The sequence below is a fragment of the Thalassophryne amazonica genome, chromosome 4 (assembly GCF_902500255.1).
Source record: "Thalassophryne amazonica chromosome 4, fThaAma1.1, whole genome shotgun sequence".
Classification (NCBI taxonomy): Eukaryota; Metazoa; Chordata; class Actinopteri; order Batrachoidiformes; family Batrachoididae; genus Thalassophryne; species Thalassophryne amazonica.
Window position 1 is genome coordinate 72723347 of NC_047106.1, and position 24508 is coordinate 72747854.

The window sequence follows — 24508 nt, forward strand, 5'->3', positions numbered from 1 at the left end:
GGCGCTCTTATCATGTACACATCTGCTGGTGGTGTGTCCAGCCGGCCCCGCGCATGTGTCCTGTCCAAAATGCATCTTGTGGAACAGAGCTCATGTGGGTGGCGTGACAGTCAGATCGCCCACTGCATGTTATGATCTGACGGTTTATTTCAACTGGGGTAGCCTGTCAATGTGCACGGCATGCGCATGCTCGCTGCAGCCCATTGCAACAGTGATATATATTTTTATGTATGTTTATGTCAGGACAATAAGCAGACACACGCGTGTCACAGTGGACAGTTGTTAGTTCATGTCCATCCAAACACGGTATGTGCTCCCCAGCCATGATGTCCAGAACCACAGATCTCCACAGTCGCTTCTGTCGTTGGCCACACTCCCTGTCAGTTCAGCGCACACAACAATGTGTCACTGTGTCTGTTTGTAAAGCCACACTTGTGAGGGCACTTAGAAAAGTTTCACATCCAGCTCGACAGTGATCGTCTGCTGACTGTTGTCATGCTAATAGTGCGAATGGCCACACATTTTCTAAGTGCCAAACGAGCAGTGTTAGATGTTCGTGTGTGTTAGCTGGAATTTCGCCAACACCTGCCGCGCGAGGGTTCGATGGGCTCTCACAGTGCACACTCTGTCCTTCAGCCGCAGATGCACGCAAATAGTTGTAGCAACAGGTGTATGAGGCATTAGCAGTATGCAATCGTATTGCATACGATTCCTGCTTCATGCGCACTTCATGCGCAATTCAACCACATTCGTACTATATGTGAGGGGGCACTTAAAAATGCTCCAATCATGTTGAAAAATATACCACATTATCTGTCTGATCATAATGATTCTAAAAAGGTATAGTTTGGACTACCCATGACTGAATTCTACAGAGTTATGGGGTAAAAACAGCTAAATTATGACAAAGGTCAGTTTCAGTTTGTACAGGGGTCAAAAGTTAAAGTTGCCCCAATTTTGCTGAGAAGTGATGAAAATTAGTGGTTGAGTTAATAGGATTTTTAAAAAGAAATAGTTTTCACTATTTGCTATGCTTAGTTATCATGTTACAGGGTAATATATGTCACATGCAGTGGTGGGCACAGTTCTGCTAATCCGCTAACCGCTAATTATCGAAGATAATGTTTTCATTATCGGATTAGCTTTTCAGATAACTCTGAAAACCATCATCGGACCAATTATCTTCCGATAAGTTTTGGTCCGATAAGTTTTACACAGCTAACATTTTTTGCAGACGTAGCTTTGTCTAGTAGATGTGCAGTTCTATCCTCTACAAACAGAGAAGAGCTGTTTCCAGAAGAAACAGCTATCCTCTGCAGGCAAAGGAGAACTGGTCATAGAAAAGAAAAAAAACAAACAAATTTCTTTTGACCCCATACTAATACGCTGGCAATAGCACCCAAGTCATCCAGAGGCATATAGTTTTAACTTATGTTTAGAATTTTAACCAAACTAATTTTGGACAAGTTATTTAAATTAACGTCACATCTGAAGTTTTATAAAGTGAAAATATCAGATACATATTTTAGTTTTAAAGTAATGCACTAATTTTGGAGGTTTTAGTGTGGACATGCAGCTGTGCCCAGTGCATTATGGGTATTCACGACAGAAGAAATGCATTTGAGACACTGATCAGGCTCCACACAGACAACAGCATTAAACTTTTTGTATATTGTGCCTAAACCCCTCGTGAATATATTCTCTGGGTTTATAGATGTTGTTATTGTGTTATGTAAAAATGCCAGAAGAAGGCCAGGTTGCTCCTCAAAGCCAAAAAGTCTGTTGTGATTCAGGCCGTGTGACATAACCGGCGTCAAAATGCATAGAACACTGCCTTCGACTGGCGACCGGTTATATCACAGAGTTGTCGACCGCAGGATTTTAAAATTATCTGTAGGTTTCCAAAACCTGAGAGACCCCACACGTGGAGATAAAAAAAAAAAAACATAGATCTGACAGGTTTAGTTGAACAGTGTATGGTGTCAGCCACAAGGTAAAAACAACACACACAAACAGATTTCACACACGAACATTCCCAGGTCAGACACCTCGCTTTCTGATTGGCTGCATGTCACATTTAGCTCCTCACGTCCTTCTGAGCAGATCAGAGCACTCTTAACAAACCACACACGGCAGGAATAGCTGGTAAGATTATATTTAGCGTCATCACGATTGTCAGGCGTCCTTAAGATTGTCGGAAGGGGAAGATCGGGTCCGATAAAACAGCTAACTGATCACCTGCAGAGGAATGGTCTATTTGAAGAGGTTCAGTCAGGTTTTAGAATTCATCATAGTACAGAAACAGCATTAGTGAAGGTTACAAATGATCTTCTTATGGCTTCGGACAGTGGACTTATCTCTGTGCTTGTTCTGTTGGACCTCAGTGCTGCTTTTGATACTGTTGACCATAAAATTTTATTACAGAGATTAGAGCATGTCATAGGTATTAAAGGCACTGCGCTGCGGTGGTTTGAATCATATTTGTCTAATAGATTACAGTTTGTTCATGTAAATGGGGAATCTTCTTCACAGACTAAAGTTAATTATGGAGTTCCACAAGGTTCTGTGCTAGGACCAATTTTATTCACTTTATACATGCTTCCCTTAGGCAGTATTATTAGACGGTATTGCTTAAATTTCATTGTTACGCAGATGATACCCAGCTTTATCTATCCATGAAGCCAGAGGACACACACCAATTAGCTAAACTGCAGGATTGTCTTACAGACATAAAGACATGGATGACCTCTAATTTCCTGCTTTTAAACTCAGATAAAACTGAAGTTATTGTACTTGGCCCCACAAATCTTAGAAGCATGGTGTCTAACCAGATCTTTACTCTGGATGGCATTTCCCTGACCTCTAGTAATACTGTGAGAAATCTTGGAGTCATTTTTGATCAGGATATGTCATTCAAAGCGCATATTAAACAAATATGTAGGACTGCCTTTTTGCATTTACGCAATATCTCTAAAATCAGAAAGGTCTTGTCTCAGAGTGATGCTGAAAAACTAATTCATGCATTTATTTCCTCTAGGCTGGACTATTGTAATTCTTTATTATCAGGTTGTCCTAAAAGTTCCCTAAAAAGCCTTCAGTTAATTAAAAATGCTGCAGCTAGAGTACTGACGGGGACTAGCAGGAGAGAGCATATCTCACCCGTGTTGGCCTCTCTTCATTGGCTTCCTGTTAATTCTAGAATAGAATTTAAAATTCTTCTTCTTACTTATAAGGTTTTGAATAATCAGGTCCCATCTTATCTTAGGGACCTCGTAGTACCATATCACCCTAATAGAGCGCTTCGCTCTCAGACTGCAGGCTTACTTGTAGTTCCTAGGGTTTGTAAGAGTAGAATGGGAGGCAGAGCCTTCAGCTTTCAGGCTCCTCTCCTGTGGAACCAGCTCCCAATTCAGATCAGGGAGACAGATACCCTCTCTACTTTTAAGATTAGGCTTAAAACTTTCCTTTTCGCTAAGGCTTATAGTTAGGGCTGGATCGGGTGACCCTGGACTATCCCTTGGTTATGCTGCTTTAGACGTAGACTGTGGGGGGGTTCCCATGATGCACTGTTTCTTTCTCTTTTTGCTCTGTATGCATCACTCCGCATTTAATCATTAGTGATCGATCTCTGCCCCCCTCCACAGCATGTCTTTTTCCTGGTTCTTTCCCTCAGCCCCAACCAGTCTCAGCAGAAGACTGCCCCTCCCTGAGCCTGGTTCTGCTGGAGGTTTCTTCCTGTTAAAAGGGAGTTTTTCCTTCCCACTGTTGCCAAGTGCTTGCTCACAGGGGGTCGTTTTGACCGTTGGGGTTTTTCATAATTATTGTATGGCCTTGCCTTACAATATAAAGCGCCTTGGGGCAACTGTTTGTTGTGATTTGGCGCTATATAAAAAAAAAGTTGAGTTGAGTTGATATCGGCCTAATTATCTTGCCATGTGAACCAGGCTTGATGTTATGACGCCTCACGAAGCGACTGATTGATGCGTTATGACAGTGCACCAAACATGTTTTCACTATTATTTGATTTCTTTGTGCAACTGACATTGTTATTCAAGCATTCAAAAGGCGATTCCTATCGCACACAACTCCAACCACACACGAGAAAGTTTTTTGACAGTTCTTGTTATTGAAAGAAACCTTGTCTCCCTAACCGGATAGAGTTGTGATGCCATCACGCGTGCGCTTAGACGCTGTCTGCGGGATCTTGAAAATTTATTTATTTTTTTAATATACAAATGAAAAAAATGACATTTTCAAAAGCACATTTATTTGTAAACACCAACACGTTACATTGATTCACTTGTGTTGGTCTGTACATAGAATGAATGAATCAGTATGAGTGGAGGCTTAGTTACCTACAGTATAATCCCCTTTGGGCATCTCTGTGTTAATGTTCAAATCTTCAGAATTAGTGCATTATTTTAAAATTAACAGATATTTGTTATATATCACTTTGTACATTTTAAGAGTTTACATTAATGTAGTTATTCTATCCGGAATAATTTTATTTTTAAAGAAAAACCATAACTCAAACCTGCTTTCCATTTCAAGATCTCTGCCTCATCGCGGGACTGCTGTATCCTGTCAGGGTAAATGCCCTGTTCCTACACCAGGGAGCAGAACGTACAAAGACAAGCGCAGGCTCATTGGCTGTTTGGGTTTGTGATCGCTATTGGTTCTATTAGAAGCTTTGGTTCAAAATCAGCTTCTTAGTAGCTGACAGCATATGGGAGGCAAAATTTAAAGTTATTGGTTATCGTTATCTGTAGCTTCCCATATGTTTTTAGGCAGTTTATCGGTTTAGCGTTAAAAAAGATAACTTTTCAGTTAGCTGATTACCAGTTATCAAAGCTAACTTTTTGGTTAGCTGTGCCCACCACTGGTCACATGTCATAGAATCCAATGTACCCTGATCTTGTTTGACCTTTACTTTAGAGACCAAGTATTCAACAAAGTCAAAACTATTCCATTTATTAATTCTTTGATTTCAACCAATAATTTGCACAATTTCTTTTACTGAAATTGAAGCAACTTTAACTTTTGACCCCTGTACAAACTGAAACTGACCTTTGCCACAATTTTGCTGTTTGCTCTGCTCCCCTCCACAGCATGTCTTTTTCCTGGTTCTCTCCCTCAGCCCCAACCAGTCCCAGCAGAAGACTGCCCCTCCCTGAGCCTGGTTCTGCTGGAGGTTTCTTCCTGTTAAAAGGGAGTTTTTCCTTCCCACTGTAGCCAAGTGCTTGCTCACAGGGGGTCGTTTTGACCGTTGGGGTTTTACATAATTATTGTATGGCCTTGCCTTACAATATAAAGCGCCTTGGGGCAACTGTTTGTTGTGATTTGGCGCTATATAAAAAAAATTGATTGATTGATTGATTGATAAGTCCATAACATTCAGTCATAGATAGTCCAAACTGTACCTTTTTGGAATCATTATGATCAGACAAATAGTGAGGTATATTTTTCAACATGACTGGAGCATTTTTTTTTATTTTGACCTTTGTGTAACCCTTCATTGACCCCTGAGATGGCTATCATACATTTCTGGGTAGGCCATGGTACACTGAGGCTGGATTCTATGTGTTGTTTAGTTCCCTTAAGTGGTACCGGTTAGGTCAAAATTGATGACAGGCTCATGGACTAATTGTGTAATTAAGAATAAGATCAACTTTATTCATCCCAAAGGAAATTAAAGTTGATTGTTAAAATCATTGTGGTAATATTAAAATTTTACATATTCATTATGGTATGAGCGAGCTGTGTCTCAGACTAGAGTGATACATACAGATCAGCAAAAAACAAAAGGCTTTTTCTTCAGAAAAAAAACCCAGTGGCAACAGCCATTGACAGATGGATAGACGCAGAGAGAGATACAAATTCAGGCACCCACACTAAACTTTACTGGCCTCTTTCAGCTTCCAGGCTCACACTGTCACTTTCTGGGAAGTACCTGCTGCCTCGCCGTTTGATGCCAAGCACAGATATGTTCCTTTAGAGGACAGAGATTTGAGAACACTTTGTGACTCTTTGTTTTCACTGCTTTTAAGGTTTCTTGCTCTGCAGCCTCTTGTCAGAGAGCCGTCTGTGCCTTTATGCCTTCATTTTTTTATTCTCTCACACTGTATTTCTTCATCAGAAGGCATCTGCCATAAACTGCCTTCTTCTTACTCCTCTTATATAACTGATAACTGCTTCCATGTGTGGCAGACATTAGAGAGATGCACAGAGATTTAAAAGCTGGTTCCAAACTCTGTCACATCTGCTCTACTGCACTCGACTGAGGCCAAACTCCCACTAACAGATTTACAACAAAGCGAGATAAATTTACTGTTCCATCACTCTCTTCAGTATTCTTCTGTCCTCTGAGAAAGTTAAAATGAAAGGTGATCGTCAGCAGAGGAGAAATGATATCAGCATAAATCAAGTAGAGACTCAAACCCATGTAATGCCCAAAGAGAAGTCCAAAAATTGAGCTACTGCTGTGTGTGACTTTTATGCCTCTTTTCCACTTGCACCAAACTCCTTTTGCAACATTCCATTCTGACGTTATACAGGAACAGAAGTCTGAGTCACTAACACAGAAAGGTTGCTCCTTGTTTCTACTCACTCCCAGTCTACTTCAGACATAGATATGTTCTTCCACAGCTACTTAAGTAGGAATAAAGATGGATTACTGACATAAGTTTGAACATTATAATAGAGTAACATCACAGAGTAACAACGTACTATTTTGGAGATGAAGTGACTACGTTTAACATATACTTGACAAACATATAAGTACAACACTTTTTTCATTGCCATTTTTCATGCATTGAAGTAAAATTTCTAAGCTATCTTTGGTATACACAAAAGGGCACAAAGGTTTGGGCACACCTGATGATTTTCCATGATTTTCCTTTATATATTTTCCTTTGGTTGGTTGTTTGGATCAGCAATTTCAGTTAAATATATCATGTAGCAGACAAACACAGTGATATTTGAGAAGTGAAATGAAGCTTATAGGATTTACAGAAAGTATGCAATCATTATTTAAACAAAATTAGGCAGGTGCATAAATTTGGGCACCCCAACAGAAAAAATACATCAGTATTTAGTAGATCCTCCTTTTGCAGAAATAACAGCCACTAAATGCTTCCTATAGTTTCCAGTGAGAGACTGGATTGTGGTTGAAGGTATTCTGGACCGTTCTTCTTTGTTGGTTTCTGAGCATGGACAGCCCGTTTAAAATCACACCACAGATCTAGTCACCCCAGCAAGTGATTTCATTGACGGTCAGGTGTTTATGTTCAGGGGAGAAGCTCATCAGCAGCCCACCTGCTGAGGTGATTGGTTGCAATGAAAACCTGTAGTGTCTCGGCCCTCATTGCCCACCCCTTTAGATTGTCTGGGTGTCTTGGTGGCTTTCCTCACCCTTCTCCTTCTAATACGGTCAGTCAGTTTTTGAGAACTATCTACTCCACACAGATTTACCATAGAGTACCATACTGTTTGTATTTCTTCATAATTGATGTAAATACAATCCAAGACATATTCAGTTACTTGGAAATGTTTATGTATCCATCCCCTGACTTCTCTGAAGAAAACTGTCAATAAAACTGATTATTTACAGGTATTATACCAAAGCATTCAATTACTTATGCAACCCATCATCTTGGCTTTTAGATTTTTAATTAATTTATATCAAGCTGTAGAGATTTACTTTCAGTTTGAGTTTTAGAAAGCTCATTTTAGAAATTTAATTTTTTTGTACAACCCCAATTCCAATGAAGTTGGGACGTTGTGTAAAATGTAAATAAAAACAGAACACATTCATTTGAAAATCTTCTTCAACCATTATTCAGTTGAATACACCACAAAGACAAGCTATTTAATGTTCAAACTGATAAACTTTATTGTTTTTTTTGCAAATATTTGCTCATTTTGAAATGGATGCCTGCAACACATTTCAAAAAAGTTGGGATGGGACAACAAAAGACTGGGAAAGTTGATCAATGCTCAAAGAACACCTGTCTGGAAACAGGTGAGTGTCATGACTGGGTATAAAAGGAGCATCCCCACAAGTTTCACCACTTTGTGAACAACTGCGTGAAAAAATAGTCCAACAGTTTAAGAACAATGTTTCTCAACGTTCAATGGCAAGGAATTTAGGGATTCCATCATCTACAGTCCATAATATAATCAGAAGATTCAGAGAATCTGGAGAACTTTCAACACGTAAGCGGCAAGGCTGAAAACCAACATTGAATGCCCATGACCTTCGATCCCTCAGGTGCCACTGAATTAAAAACCGACATCATTGTGTAAAGGATCTTACAGCGTGGGCTCAGGAACACTTCAGAAAACCATTGTCAGTTAACACAGTTCGTCGCTACATCTACAAGTGCAAGTTAAAACTCTACCATGCAAAGCGAAAGCCATACATCAACAACATCCAGAAATGCCGCCGCCTTTTCTGGGCCCGAGCTCATTTGAAATGGACAGACGCAAAGTGGAAAAGTTTGCTGTGGTCTGATGAGTCCACATTTCAAAATGTTTTTGGAAATCATGGATGTTGTGTCCTCCGGATAAAAGAGGAAAAAGACCATCCAGATTGTTACCAGTGCTAAGTTCAAAAGCCATCATCTGTGATGGTATGGGGGTGTGTTAGTGCCCATGGCATGGGTAGTAAAAGAGTGCGGGTCCTAGACTGGCCTGCCTGCAGTCCAGACCTGTCGCCCATTGAAAATGTGTGGCGCATTATGAAGCACAAAATACGACAATGGAGACCCCGGTCTGTTGAACAACTGAAGTCGTACATCAAGCAAGAATGGGAAAGAATTCCACCTAAAAACCTTCAACAATTAGTGTCCTATTTCCATGTGTACATTTGGGCATGTCTGTTTTTTGTGAGTGTGGCATGCCCCCTTCTGTTGTCAGTTGTGTGTCTGCATGGGTATGTGTGTGTGGGTGCCAGTACCTGTGCACCTGTTCTCCCGTCTGCATTTGTGCATGCGTTCATACCTGTGCACTTGCCACCCCGTCTCCTGGTGTGTCTCTGTTACCTCCGCCTGGCCTCTTTGTCTCTCAATCTTGTTTCCCCATCCCTCAGCCGTGTACGGTTGTCAAGGTTATGCCTGATGACCGTACAAGGCGTCTGTCTGTTCCGCCATGGGTGTGGGTCCCAGTCCCTGCGATCATGTATATTTTGCTCCGTTACCCTGTGTTGATGTTGCCACATGATTTTTGTTTTTCTATCCAGCTTTGGTTTTCTCTATGTAGCAATTTCTGTTATTTGGGTTCATGGACAGTTTCATATCCTCGTTAGTTTCTGTAAGTGATTGCATCCGGATCTTACGTGGGTTTTGTCACCTCCTGTGTTATCATCAGGTTTTTTTACAGTTACTCTTTGATGTCCGTTTTAGTTGTCAGTCCTCTTGTGGTTATTCAGTTTTTATGTGCTGTGTTCACTCCTCCCTTGATTTGTGTTCTTTTGTTTAGTTTGCTTTTAACCCACACCTTTGTCTCAGTTCAGTTGCCAGTCGTTTATTTCCAAATCAGTTCTTGCGCCCACTCACACCAATGATTCGTGCTGAAAGCTATTAGTTGTGAGCTGTAAGTGTCACCTCACTGTCACTTTTTGACAGTTGTCTTTTAGTTAATGGTTTTGTCCCACTGTCTGCCAGTACAACATTTTGGATTTTACCACTTGGAGATTTTTGTCACACTTGTATTATCGCCGTCACTTGGGATCATTAAAACACCATTGTTTTGCACGTAACCTTTTTGTGTCCGGTTGCCTGCATCTTGGGGTCCACTCCTCAAGCCTCAGAGGTTCTGATCCATAACAGCACTGACCACTTGACTTTTTCTGAAGATATTGGAAATGATGCATTTGAAATTCAAGGGTGCCAAAAAGTTTGTCCAGTGCTGTATGCATCCTAAACTACGTCAGATTAAACTACTGAATGAATGTGTATGTTTGTACCTGTGGCCTTCTCAGGATTGTTACACATGAAGCAGAGCCAACCACCCGCTTCCTCACTGTAGCCAAACAGGTCAAAGAAACGTACTTCTTCCAGCTGGGTCTGAAGAATGTCCAGCTCCTGAAGCCAGAAGCAAAGACACAATGGGAAATGCCAAATGTTGAACTCAATAGAGAAAATATTGCGCAAGTTCAGTGGACAGTCAACACTGAAACCGGAAATGCAAAATGTTGAAATCTTCCTGGAGTGATAATATAGGAGATCTCAAGCTAATAGAGGAGATCTCGCACAAATTCAGTGGACAGTCGACAATGAAACTGGAAATGCTAACCTGAGAGGCAGCACGCACCTTGACAGCCTTTGAGGTCATTCAGTGACTATCTAGTGTGTAAATTACATGTAAAAATATTTGGATTTTTGAAAATAAGTAAATTTCTCTACCCTGAATAATCAAAATTGGTAACTCTTGCATTGTCTATTGAAGAAAGACAGTCATCATCCACACAGCATTACATCACTCCTCCAATCACAACACAAAAACACAATTAGATATCTTGCATCTTTTTTTTGTACAACTGCCTTGGGATGGAAGGCAAAATCAGGAACCCTGGTTTCAGTAACAGATGATGGACATCACAAGGAGCTTTATGACCCTTGCTGGTGACGTGCTTCTGCAAGAATTTGTTTTCATTATTATACAGAAATAAGTTTGAAGAAACCACATGACCCTTGACAATTAAGTGCTTCTTCTCCAATTTCATTTTGTAAGTCTAATTTATACTTGAAAAAGTCTGATGGACCTATATGACCTTCTCGCTTCTTCAGCAATTTTATTTTAGCATTTAAGTTTACAACACTATTATACTGAAAAGTCTGAAATACCTAAATGACATGGTGAGATGGTGAGGAGCTTCGCTCAATGTTGGCGACATGAAACATTATACAGTACTATGCAGATGCTTTAGGCACATTTAATGCATCATAAAAGCATTAAAATTATGAAAACCTGATAAATCTTTATAAGTCGCAGGACCTCAAAAACTATTTTAAGAAAAATGTGACTTAAAGTATGAGTAATTGTGTTGTACACATTTGCAAAAACCTCAAATTTTTTTCACATTGTCATTATGGGGGATCGTGTGTAGCATTTTGAGGAAAAAAAATGAATTTCATCCATTTTGGAATAAGGCTGTAACATAAAATGTGGAAAAAGTGAGTCGCTGTACACTTTCCAGATGCACAGAATATATGTAAATCCTGTAACAGACTAAATTCTAAATTTGGTATTTTGCCAGGGGAGCTCTTAAAGTCCTTACAAATACTCTCAGGTACACTGATGCACACAAAGACATGCACATGCAAAATACAAATCAAGGTAACTTTAAGAGCTACTTAACTCCAGTTGTGGACTCCTGTGAAGCAAGGCTACAAATCTTCTGCGCACACAGCATCTGTGTGTCAGAATCCAAACTAATGAAAACAGAGAGCCCATTATGAATCCCTGAGGACTCCCTCCACATGGCAAGAGTTATATTTCAACTTCCATTGACACTTAAACTCCTAATGCTGCATGTTTATCTCTGGCTGATTTAAAGAAAGAAGATAAATTAGCCCCTGAATAATTTGTCAAGATTACTGTCATCAGTATTCATGACAAAGAATCAGCCGCTGTATTCACACACACACACACACACACACACACACACACACACACACACACACACACACACACACACACACACACACACACACACACACACACACACACACACACACACACACACACTACTGTGCTGTTGATATTCTTAATGGTCAGCCTCACTGGAATTAATTTAAGGACTACCAACGCAGAAGAACTGCCTGCTTCATCATCCTGAACCCCACTATAAGAAATCTTATTTTTGTAAAGTAATTTTGCTTGTGTGTGTTCAGTCTGTAAATGTACTATTTTCATGAAACTAAAAGAAAAAAAAATCTGTCAATTCTTCTTAAAATGAAGTTTGATTTTTTTTTCATTGCTTTCTTGTTTAAAGATACAGAGAATGATGCCCAGAAACTACTTAACTTAAGCAGTAGTAGTATTAGTAGTCATAGTAGCAGCAGTACCAATTAGTAATAGTATTATTATTAATAATATATTTACCTGCATACATAAAGTTTCAACAAGTGAGACAAATGTTTGCAAACACTAAGAAGGTGCCTCAAGCTACCCCTACGGTGTAGGGTTCACACGTACAAATACCTTGGTGTCTTGTGTGATGACTCCCTCACCTTCAAACCAGATATAAACAATCTTGTGAAGAAACACAAACTCAAATTGGACTTTTTCTTTCAAAAGAAATTTTGTTTTTCTTTTGAGGTGAAAAAGCGGCTTGTCACAGCAACATTTTTATGTGTTTTAGACTATGGAGATTTGTTGTATATGAACGCCTCAGCTCGATGTCTTTAAAAGATTGATGCTGTTTATCATGCTTTGCTGAGGTTTGTTACTAACAGTAAAGCCTTGACTTTGCCTTCAAATGATCATTTGTTGCTCTCTGTTCCATTTGCACAGAAATGGGGAAAAAGGGCTTTTGTTTACTTAGCTCCGTCTTACAGGGGTGGGCAACCTGTACAGAAAGGGCGTAGGTTTTCTTTGCTGCTGCTGACTCCACCAGGTGATTTCACTGATTAATATCACTTTGAGCAGATGGAATCAGTTAATCAGTGAAATCACCTGGTGGAGTTAGTGGCTGCAAAGAAAACCTGCACCCTCTTGGCCCTTTCTGGAACAAGTTGCCCACTCCTGGTCGACATAGAACATGTTTCAAAAAGACTGGAAATTAACTGAACTTATTTCACTGTGCACGTTTAAGTCCAGAATGAGAGCACTTGAGATGTCTTCTTTAAATTATAACTGTTTTACTTAATCATATTTTATTTTCATTTTGTGAATTTAATTCTAATTTGTTGTGTAACTTTTGCTGCCTCTCAGCCAGGACTTGGCCAGGACAGAAGGCAAATGTTTAGAGCTGAATCATCTCTGGCTAACCGTTGCTTCAGGAAAACTTTGTGAATGTCCTTGAGTGGCCCTGCCAGATCCCAGGCCTGAATCTGACTGAACATCTCCGGGGAGGTTTGAAAATGGCTGTGCACCGACGCTCCCCATCCAACCTGATGGAGTTCAAGACGTGCTGCAAAGAGGAATGGACAAAACTGCCCAAAGATAGGTGCACCAAGCTTGTGGCATCATATTCAAGAAGACTTGAGGCTGTAATTGCTGCCAAAGGTGCATCAACAAAGTATTGAGCAAAGGCTGTGAATACTTATTGTACACGTTATTTCTTAGTTTATTTTATTTTTAATAAATTTGAAAAAAAAAAACTTTTTTCATGTTGTTATTATGGGATGTTGTGAGTAGAATTTTGAAGAAAAAAATAATTTTGACCATTTTATAATAAGGCTGTAATACGTTCGCTGTCAATAAAGTAATGGTCCTTTTTATTTTTTTCAAAAACTATATGGATTTCATTCATATGTTTTTACGTCAGACATGCTTGAACCCTCGTGCGCATGCGTGAGTTTTTCCACGCCTGTCGATGACGTCATTCGCCTGTGAGCACTCCTTGTGGGAGGAGTCGTCCAGCCCCTCGTCGGAATTCCTTTGTCTGAGAAGTTGCTGAGAGACTGGTGCGTTGTTTGATCAAAGTTTTTTTCTAAACCTGTGAGACACATCGAAGTGGACACGGTTCGAAAAATTAAGCTGGTTTTCAGTGAAAATTTTAACGGCTGATGAGAGATTTTGAGGTGATTCTGTCGCTTTAAGGACTTCCCACGGTGCGAGACGGCGCTCAGCGCTCTCAGGCGCCGTCGTCAGCCTGTTCAAGCTGAAAACCTCCACATTTCAGGCTCTATTGATCCAGGACGTCGTGAGAGAACAGAGAAGTTTCAGAAGAAGTCGGTTTCAGCATTTTATCCGGATATTCCACTGTTAAAGGAGATTTTTTTAATGAAAGACGTGCGGACGGATCCGCGCGTCGGGACGCAGCCGACGCGGTGCGGCAGCACAGGAAAAACACCTCCGTGTTGATAACCATTTGTAAAATCCAGGCGGCTTTTGATGGCTTTCAGTGGAATGAGTATATGAGAAATTGTTTAACAGGCAGGACATGTTCCAACTTGTCCTTAAGGCTTTCAACAGAGGTGTTTTTCCTGTGGCGGAGCGTCGCGGCGGCTGCGTCCCGACGCGCGGACCCGTCCGCACGTCTTTCATTAAAAAAATCTCCTTTAACAGTGGAATATCCGGATAAAATGCTGAAACCGACTTCTTCTGAAACTTCTCTGTTCTCTCACGACGTCCTGGATCAATAGAGCCTGAAATGTGGAGGTTTTCAGCTTGAACAGGCTGACGACGGCGCCTGAGAGCGCTGAGCGACGTCTCGCACCGTGGGAAGTCCTTAAAGCGACAGAATCACCTCAAAATCTCTCATCAGCCGTTAAAATTTTCACTGAAAACCAGCTTAATTTTTCGAACCGTGTCCACTTCGATGTGTCTCACAGGTTTAGAAAAATTTTGATCAAACAAAGCGCCAGTCTCTCAGCAACTTCTCAGACAAAGGAATTCCGACAAGGGGCTGGACGACTCCTCCCACAAGGAGTGCTCACAGGCGAATGACGTCACCGACAGGCGTGGAAAAACTCACGCATGCGCACGAGGGTTCAAGCATGTCTGACGTAAAAACATATGAATGAAATCCATATAGTTCTTGAAAAAAATAAAAAGGACCGTTACTTTATTGACAGCCCTCGTATAACAAAATTTGGAAAAAGTCAAGTGCTGTGAATACTTTACAGATGAACCGTAATTGGAGGTGAAAACATTTAATCTTCACATTGGTTAGCCTGCAGTTAAGTTTCCTTCATGACTGTCTCTTCTATATTTGCTAGGCCTCACTTTTCATTGTCTCATACACATCTGTTGTGTCTTTACCCCAGTCACACATAGTGACTACAGATTCCAATTTAGGATGATAAAATCAAACATGCCTGAATGACTTGTGGCCTGGCTGACTGGGGCAAATTTAAACCTGTCAGATTTGCACAACTCCAACTCTGTAGCAGGACTACTTCACTGTCCTGGACTAACCATAATGCCACCTAATCTCAAATAAGACCTGAACAAGTTAATGAACTATTCGAGTTAATGCAAAAAAAATCAAATGTTTATTAAGTGGTGTGCCATGTTGGCTTGTCATACTAGCCAAAAGAAATCTTGCAGTGGTACGTTCACACTGTACTAGTGAGGGCACACTGTCCTCTTGAAAATAATATTAAATTAACTTTAACTCAAGTCTGTGAGTGATAAATCAAATGGACCAGCATCAATATATTTAAAGTACACTAGGAAATAGTTGATTTACCAGTATGGTTCAGTTTACTATGTACACTGCAAAATTAACTGTGTAGATCATTGGTTCTTAATCCTGGTCCTCAGAGAGTCCTGCTCGGCACATTTTCCATCTATTTGTACTTGATCCACAAACAACTAGCTAAATCTTATGCCAGTTCTGGATTGGATGAATACACCTGACTGAGCTCATTTAAAGCTAGAGTAGATAACTCTGTTGCCAATACATTTTGTATTCAGAGAAAGGAATGAAAAAAAAATCAGACTTCTGTAGCAGCTGTAGGATCGATAAAACTCCAATCAGATGCCTTCATGTCTCATTCTTCCTGCTTGCATGACCAGGCTCAATGCCCCCTCTGTCCCTCCCTCCTCCGCACGTGCACACGCAATCAATCAATCAATCAATCAATCAACATTTATTTATAAAGGGCTTTACAGCACCGACTGGTGTCCAAAGTGCTTAACATTAAAAACACAAATTCACAAAAATAAAACACATATAGAGTAAAATTTTAAAACAACACAAAAAAGAACATAAAAATAACAGAACATGTCACCTCCCCACTAAGTGTTAAAAGCCAGTTTAAATAAATAAGTCTTTAACTTAGATTTAAAAAGTGCTAGGTCAGGAATAGTACGTAACTCAAGAGGTAGCTCATTCCACAGTCTGGGGCCGCGAAAGCATGATCACCCCAGCGTTTATATCTTGACCTTGGAACATCTAAGTAAAGCTGGCCAGATGCCCTTAATGTCCTACTGTAGGTGCGCAAAGTTAAAATTTCAGACAAGTAGGGAGGTGCAAGACCATAAACAGCTTTAAAAACAAACATTAAAATTTTAAAATCAATTCTAAAACGAACTGGAAGCCAGTGGAGTGAGTACAGGACGGGCGTAATATGCTCATGTCTAAAAGTGTTTGTTAAAAGACGAGCAGCAGCATTCTGCACCAACTGGAGACGTGCAAGAGACGACTGATTAATGCCAGAATAAAGTGCATTACAATAATCAAGTCTGGAGCTGATGAAAGCATGAATGGCTGTCTCAAGATCATGTCTACTGAGAAAGTGCTTTATTTTAGCCAAAAGGCGAAGTTGGAAAAACTCACACTCATCTCGTTTCACCGAAGAAGTTCACTTTGGTACAATGGCAGAGGGAATACAGCCAAAACTACCACTTCCACCGGATTGTGCCATGTTGCATTAATAATTTTCTCTGCAAATGGGTCGTTGAAAACGGCTGTAATCACTTCCTGAATCACACAGGAACACTCCAGCTTCAGCCATTTGCGCACGCAGGGGCGCTGCTAAGGTTTTGGAGGCCCTAAGCATAACTGGTCAGGGAGGCCCCCCACCCCCATACAACCCCCCCCCCCCCCACACACACACAAAAGTTCTACTCAAACCATTACTATTTATTAAAGCGTTTGTTTAGCGTTTAAAGCTACATCAAATCAGCAAAGCCAACGCAACCTAGCTTAAGCAGCACCACTGAACATTAAGTAATCAAAACAATTTAAACCTTTAACACGTACTTACCAGCAAGGGATGCACAGGCATCATCTTTTTGTTTCTTTTTCCTCCGTTTTTCAGCTCCAGACTCCTGCTGTCACTTCATTGTTTAATTGTGGCATAGTGGCAACTTGTCGTCTTGTGTCAGAATCGAATGTGGGCTAGCAGTGCTACTTCAGTTAGGCGCAGGGTTGCCAGATTGGGTGTTTTCCCATCCAATTGGTTTGTTTAGGCTAAAAATATGGCACCGGACGAGTTTTTTGTATAGAATTGCCACACACGTTTTAAAAATCAGTTCAAATTGCACAGGATTTAGTGCCTCCATGCATTTTTGAGCATTTATTGGACTGGAAATCATCACATCTGGCAACCCTGGTTAGGTGACACAGCAAACAGAGAAAGACGCAAACAGGGCTGTACCATTTCAGGGAATCGGGGCGGGGGTGGATGGGGGCTTTATATTAGGCAAAAAAAACTGTTAATTTGCCCCAATTAAGTAATGGGGTAGGGGCCTACACAATGTTTAAAGACAAAAACGATGGGCCTATTCATAAATAATTAATATTGATTTTGAAATGTAATAATCAGTGTTGCCACAGTTACTTTGATAAAGTAATCCAATTACTGATTACTGATTACTCCTTGAAAAAGTAACTTAGTTACTTTACTGATTACTCAATTGTAAAAGTAACTAAGTTAGATTACTAGTTACTTTTTTAGTTACTTTCCCCAGCTGCCGACAACAACCCTCTGCCACCTCAACATGACAATGATACCTGTTTTGCCAAAACTCACTTTATAGTCATCCTTTCTTGACTTCAATGAAAATAAATACTTGTTTTATGAAAAGTAAAATAATCTTTCTTGACCTCATATTTAACTGTTGACAGCACTGTAACAGTAAAACTTGCAATTTCTAACCTACATTGTTTATAAATGTAACTATTAAATTCTAACATTTCTCTAACATTTAAATTCTCTATAAACATTTTACTTGTCAAAATTATTATTATTTTAAGTAGTATTAGTAGTTGTAGTAAAAAAAAACGGCTTCAAAGGTGTACCTTTAATCTAGGGGTGTTGTGGGGGCGTGAGGCACATCCCTGCCCCACGCCCCCATTCTATCTGGATTCGCCCCTGCTTTGGCGTTTGAGCACAAAGAATGGATAACATTTATTCATGCAGAAAACATGACCAGATTTACAGGTAAGAAAGTTTTATTGTGTTTTCACATCATGTGGTCCTCAGAAAGAGAGTTTAGGTGCATTTGAGTGGAAAATAGTGTTAGTTGTTGACACGTCGCGGAGGATCAGCTGTTTTTAACGACCAGATACGGAGCAGCTCAGCTCAGAATTCTAAATAAAGGAGAAAAATAAAGCATAAAAATGTCTTTGTAAAGCTCAGTGCAGGTGTGCTGTTTTCACCGCGCTTTAAGAGGTGAGGACGAGTCGTAGCTGATGAAAAGCTCACAGCTTCAGTCGAACCCCGACCTCCTGCCCACGGACCAAGTTTAATGCTGCTGTCGACCCACAATGAAAAATAATAGTAACGCACAGTGACTTGGAGAAGTAACTTTAATCTGATTACTCATTTGGAAAGATTAACGCATTAGATTACTCGTTACCAAAAAAAGTATCACTGGCATCACTGGTAATAATGTAATAATTTCAACACATTTTTCAGTCAATTGGAGGCCCTGCAAACTAATGCAACATGGTTGGTGCCCCACACAGGCTGCGTAGTCTGCTTATGGCCGTTGGCCATTGAAAACGGCTGTAATCACTTCCTTTGAACTGTCTAAAAAGGTAATTATTTGTCTTGTTTATATTGTCATGGCTTGATCAAACAGTTGTGTGTTCTTTCCTTCTTGTGTGCAGCTGTTAAAGTATGTTTATAACAGATTTAACTTCTTGTTATAATCCTTCAGACGAGTTGTGCTCTGATGCAATCTGCTGACGTCACCATTCGCTCTGTTCAATTCTTCTTTACTCCACTCGACGAGCTGAAATGTTCAAAAAATCTTTCACGCATAAATGTCATGCTACGTGGCCCGATCTAATCGCCAACACAATGTGCAGCTCATCAAGTGGAGTAAAGAAGAATTCAACAGAGCGAATGGTGACATCAGTGGATCGCATCAGAGCACAACTCATCTGAACATTATAACAAGGAGTTAAATCTGTTATAAACATACTTTAACAGCTGCACACAAGAAGGAAAGAGCACACAATTATTTTACCAAGCCATAACAATGTAAAATTGACAAATAATTACCTTTTCAGGCGGTTCAAAATGCTTTCTGCAGCTTGTTAGGCGCGTACAAACGACTGAAGCTGGAACGGTCCTGTGTGATTCAGGAAGTGATTACAGCCGTTTTCAACGGCCAATTTGTAGAGAAAATGATTAATCCGACACTAAATAATTATTTTCTATACACAGCGTCCAGCGCAGAGCACGTGGCAGCCGGTAGAACAAAGAACGGCGTCCAGCAGGGAACACAGCAGGTGGGATCATCATGACGACGTGCGTGCTACTGCGTGACAGAGGGCCTTTAGTCAGCTCTCCTCTGCCCCGCTGAGTCCCACAGTCAGATGTGCGTTCAAGTTTGTGGAGGCGTGGCTTTGGACAGAGCACTGATGGGGGAGGGGGAGGGGGTGGAACCTAGAGGAGGTGCTACTTTCAAATCTTCCAAGCAGCCTGCTCAGAGTGCTGCTCTCATTGGACCGACATCTCTGCTATTTTGGACTTGTGGGATAGCTCGCACCCACAGGTTGAGCTCGCCGGACTACTTTCGCCACCCTGCTCAGCGTGCCGCTCTCGGAGCAACAACACACAGAATGTGTCTCTTGCCAGATAGATCACTTTCAGTGCAGCTTCTTGTTCTGACTTTAACATGAAGTTAACACCCAAATCTTTCATCATCAACTGTAAATTGTATCTTTCTGAACTCTTCTGCATCAAACTCCATCATGTCAATGTTTACAATGTGCTTGAGCGATAACAGGTGAAGGTGCTCATAAACTTTAAGTTTCTTAAATATTTATTGCGGCCACTCTTAAAACTTCAGTTATCTTTTTATTTTTATTACTTGTAAATTTTAGAATTGATTTAGATGAGATATACTCATTATCTCACAGGAATATATCACAATTATCTGGGAACTGCTTTTTGCACAGGAATTCATCAAGCACGTCGGCCGCGGGTGCATACTAAACGAGAGTGTCCACTTTTAGTTTGCCATAAGATAAGAAAGTGGCGATTGTGAGAGTTTGTCTTCCTAGCTCTCTTGCTAGCTCTCCAGGACTACCAACTCTAGCTATTAGGCTCAGTGATAAATACAGACAGATGTGGACACAACCCTCTGTCTGCACTTTCATTTCATCTGTATCTGTGTATATTTTCTGAGAGCTTATATGGACAAAATGGAGCAGTATCACAGGAGGTCTTTGAGGTAATGTAGCCAAAGATCGAGTGACTCACAGACCACCTCTGCTGTACACACTACAGCTACCTACACCTTTGCCTCTTTTCTGGTAGAAAATTTATTATGACTAGTTTGCTCATCGCTATGTTTGATGTTGTCAGAAACTTCCAAGAGGATCTGCTGTGCCCTCTAGTGGATGTTTTGCTAAACATTCATTCCAGCTTAAAAGATGTATGGACATTTGTGAGCAGTGACGCTAAACCCTAACCCTTACCCTATCTGAAATGCATAGAAATACATACATATGCAAACGGACATTAAATTAGCCCTTAGACAGCATCATTAGCATCATCACAAGCAATTATACAGTCTATTATAGAAAAAACAAACAATCAAGAAACTTGGAACCCTACAGCTTTTATCCATCCATCCATTTTCTTCCGCTTTATCCGGAGTCGGGTCGCGGGGGCAGCAGCTCAAAAAGCCGCCCAGACCTCCCGATCCACACACACCTCCTCCAGCTCCTCCGGGGGAACCCCAAGGCGTTCCCAAGCCAGCCGAGAGATGTAGTCCCTCCAGCGTGTCCTGGGTCTTCCCCGGGGCCTCCTCCCAGTGGGACGGCTTTTATATTATTGAAAAAAGAAGCCCAAATTAACTCCAACAAATTCAATAACTTTTGCTCTGAAGGCCTCACTAGAACCTCAGAATCACACCTAAGGAACTGATGAAGGGCTGTGGGTATGAGGTAGAAATGTGACATTTTCCATCTTTAAGCAACCACTTCATCACCACGACCCAAAATCCCGATAAAACAGCAGCACTTGTAGCTACGGGATCTCTCTGTGTGTTTGTCTGAACTGTAATGTTCTGATTTTATTCAGCAGATTGTGGTACTTTACTCTTCAGGAAACACATATTACCATATGAAGAAAGTCCACCTGCAACAACTGATGAATACAGAGATTGTACGTTTGCTAAAAGAGACAGCAAACGGGATGGAGAGAAATAAATGCGAACAATAGGTGATCATTTTAGGCGGAAAAAAAGAGCTCAGCGCCACACTATGATGTGTATTGATCTCAGAATCCCAGCACACATTCCTGGAAAGGAATGCTCACCTCTCCTCCAGGATATTCATTCAAAATAATAGATTAAAACTTGTGCAGTCAAACTTCCTAGAAAAATCATCCAGTTTTGCCGCTTGAGGCTGACTAATATGAATCATTCCTGACTGTTTCTTACACAATAATTTTGGGGGTTTTGTTTTGTCTCCCAGGCCTTGGCAATAAAAAGAGCTCTCATCAGATTTACAGCCCATGCCCAAATAACACAAAATAATTATAGCAGGGTTCATATTGTTAATACTGTCCACAATAGTCTTATCAAAAGGAGAGAGAGAAAATGAGAAAGACAGACTGTTAATCAGTGATTAAGAAACAATATATAAAACACCATCAAACCTAATGTGTTGTCAAGTTTACTAAAGTGGAAGACCCGGCTTGCATGCATGCAGAGAATAAACATGCATGACTGGAGCATTTGGGGAAAAATGAATGTTTAGAGTAAACAAATGACATCTTTCCAACACTGGTGAAGACAAACGCAAACCAATTGTTTATTCATCAACAAGAGCAAAGTGGATTCAATAAAGAGATGGAACAAAAAAATGTTAAGATGACGAGAGTCTGAAATTAATCGCTTTATCCTTGTGTAACCCTTTCACACTGCTCTCCCCCTCCCAACACCAGTTTTTAGAACAGAATAATGCAATCAAGATGCAAGATTATAACTGAAAACTTTGCCACACACATGGGTCAAAGTAGTGGACAGTTAACTGAATCAAATCTTTTATATTGTGGTCTAAAACAAGCAGTGGTGACCTTTGTGGCCACCAAGTCTAGGCTTTTGGAAATTAAATTAAAAAGCAACAAACAAGCTCATTTCAAGTTGTGTTCAACTTCAAAACCACACATATGTTGAGAGAGATGGAGGGAAGGAAGAAGTATCCGCTTCAGATACATTCATACAAACTATTTCTGTTGGGTTATGTGTTATGTTCTGTGTTATGTGAGTTTTAAACTATAACCACTGTTAAACAATCAACAAGTGACCTTAATTACATTTCAGTGCAGAAATGCTCTATTTCTCATGCAAACTCATTCACTGTGTAGCACGCTTGGCTCGATCATCATCCTTGCTGTCTTTTCCCACAGTTAAATGTATTCAAAACCCTTTCTGCAGGAGTTGTGCAAGGGTATGACTGTTATCTGACATTTAGAATGCAATACCTGTCAAACAATTGGAAAGTAATGGTTTACTAATCTGATTTAGTACAATTCTGTGAATATGTGTGTCACTGATAAACACACCTGCTCCTAATCCATCATCAATACAGCATCCACTGACCATCCACTAGGTTGCATAGGTTGTAGAAACACAGACACACTGACTTTTTTTGGGGGGGGGGTTAGTTTCTCAGAAAGCACATGGAAGACTTGAGCTGATCTGTTTTCTTGTGTGAACCTCTGCCTTTCTGTCTGTCTAATTATCTAGTTGTCCACTCACTGCATTTTATGGGGTACATGCCCATATACTGTACATCGGGTTTCTCCCCACATATGTTCAATTCGGTTGCTTGGTCAGTGTCATGACTAATTCAGGATGTGCCCCGTGTTCACGATGTAAACAAACTACATGCAAGTTTAAACACAGCCATTTATCCTCCATCAAGTTCCCATCCAGCAGGTAGCAGACATGTCTGTGGGACATTACACAGCCAAAACAAAGTTGCTTTTTCAGTCAATCTGGTGCATCAAAGTTCACTAAATGCAACTGAGGTATGTCCTCATTATATGTTTTTTTTTTTAATTCAACGAGTTACAAGATGATTAAATTTATTGTTTTACACGAGCTGGCTGGGATGGACTGACTAATGAACTGACTCACGAGTCTACATTTCTGCTATCCAAGTCCTACACTATCAGCAACACAGGGAGAATTTGGTACAAGCATGGACTGGATGGATGGTGCTACACGGCAGAACAGCCATATATATATATATATATATATATATATATATATATAATATTCAACTGGAGATGGACACTGTAAAGACAAGTGATCATGGTCCTGTGTCCTGCAGCATGTCCTCTTCATGTCCTGTGTTATGTGTATGGATTTTGGTTTGAATCCAGATTGTTATCCAGCATGTCAGTGGGCTTGTGTTTGTTTTTAGGAAAAGTTAACAGTATGTGTGAGAGTGCCTGAGATGATGTGACCTGTGTACGGTCACGCTGCATGCGGTAACCACAGCCGGCCCATCTCATTGTGGCTGCAACATATGTTTGAGGAGAAATGCAAACAACTGCTGTATTTTCTTTGCAAGTCTAATTGTTTCCCAGAGACCATTCACCTTGTCACATTACAAAGAGACAACATGTGGGGAAAACCACGCACTTACATATATGTGGAGGCTGTGTGTACAAAACTGTCCATTTGCTGGACTCCACATTTAAACTGAGTGGAAGCTGAACTTTGATAATTTCCCATCTATTTGGGTGAGCCTAACTGCAGGTAGAGAGCATTTTGGAGGATGCAGACTGCAGGTAGATGCACACTCCAAAAACACACACCGTGTGGTGCAGTACCTTCCTGTGTGGGGTAGTGTGTTGCGTCATAGCCATGATGAAGCTATGAGTTCCTTTCAGCTGTGTCCTCTCCCAAAGACATGCCAGCTTGTGGACGCACTCGCTCCTGGAGTGCAGTGGAACACTTGACCTGCTCTGATTGAGAGACAGAAATAAAACATAGTGAAAAAAGTCACAACAAAGCAGAGAGTCTGTCACAATGCAAATATGCATCAGCAGACAGCCCTCCTCCCTTCTGTAAAAATAACCATCCATCAGCGCAACTTGAAGTCTAGTTAAAGTGCGCATTTTTTCAATTAAAATGTACCTGCTGTGTACGGCATGCCAGAGCATTGCAGTGATAAGACATGTTCTCCCCTTTTATTCAATCACTTGAGTCTTTTGAATGTCACAAAATTAATCACGACAACATACACACAATGCAATGTAACTTACTACACCTTAACTAAAGTGACATTAAATATACAATGACATGGCTAAAGTTCTTCTCTATTGCCCGTGCGTAGAATGGGTAACTCAACTAGTATATATATATATATACACATACATACAAGGTCTATTAGAAAAGTATCCAACCTTAT

General features: G+C 40.5%; 1 protein-coding gene across 3 annotated transcripts in view; it reads right to left on the minus strand.

Moving 5' to 3' along the window:
* Nucleotides 1–24508, minus strand: part of veph1 (ventricular zone expressed PH domain-containing 1) — a 294852-nt gene that overhangs the window by 45709 nt on the left and 224635 nt on the right. For all 3 annotated transcript variants that reach the window (XM_034168109.1, XM_034168110.1, XM_034168111.1), the window contains 2 exons: nt 23928–24062; nt 9965–10082 (listed from right to left, as the gene is read on the minus strand). In XM_034168109.1, the coding sequence (XP_034024000.1) occupies nt 9965–10082; nt 23928–24062 (253 nt within the window). The remainder of the gene's footprint in view (nt 1–9964; nt 10083–23927; nt 24063–24508) is intronic.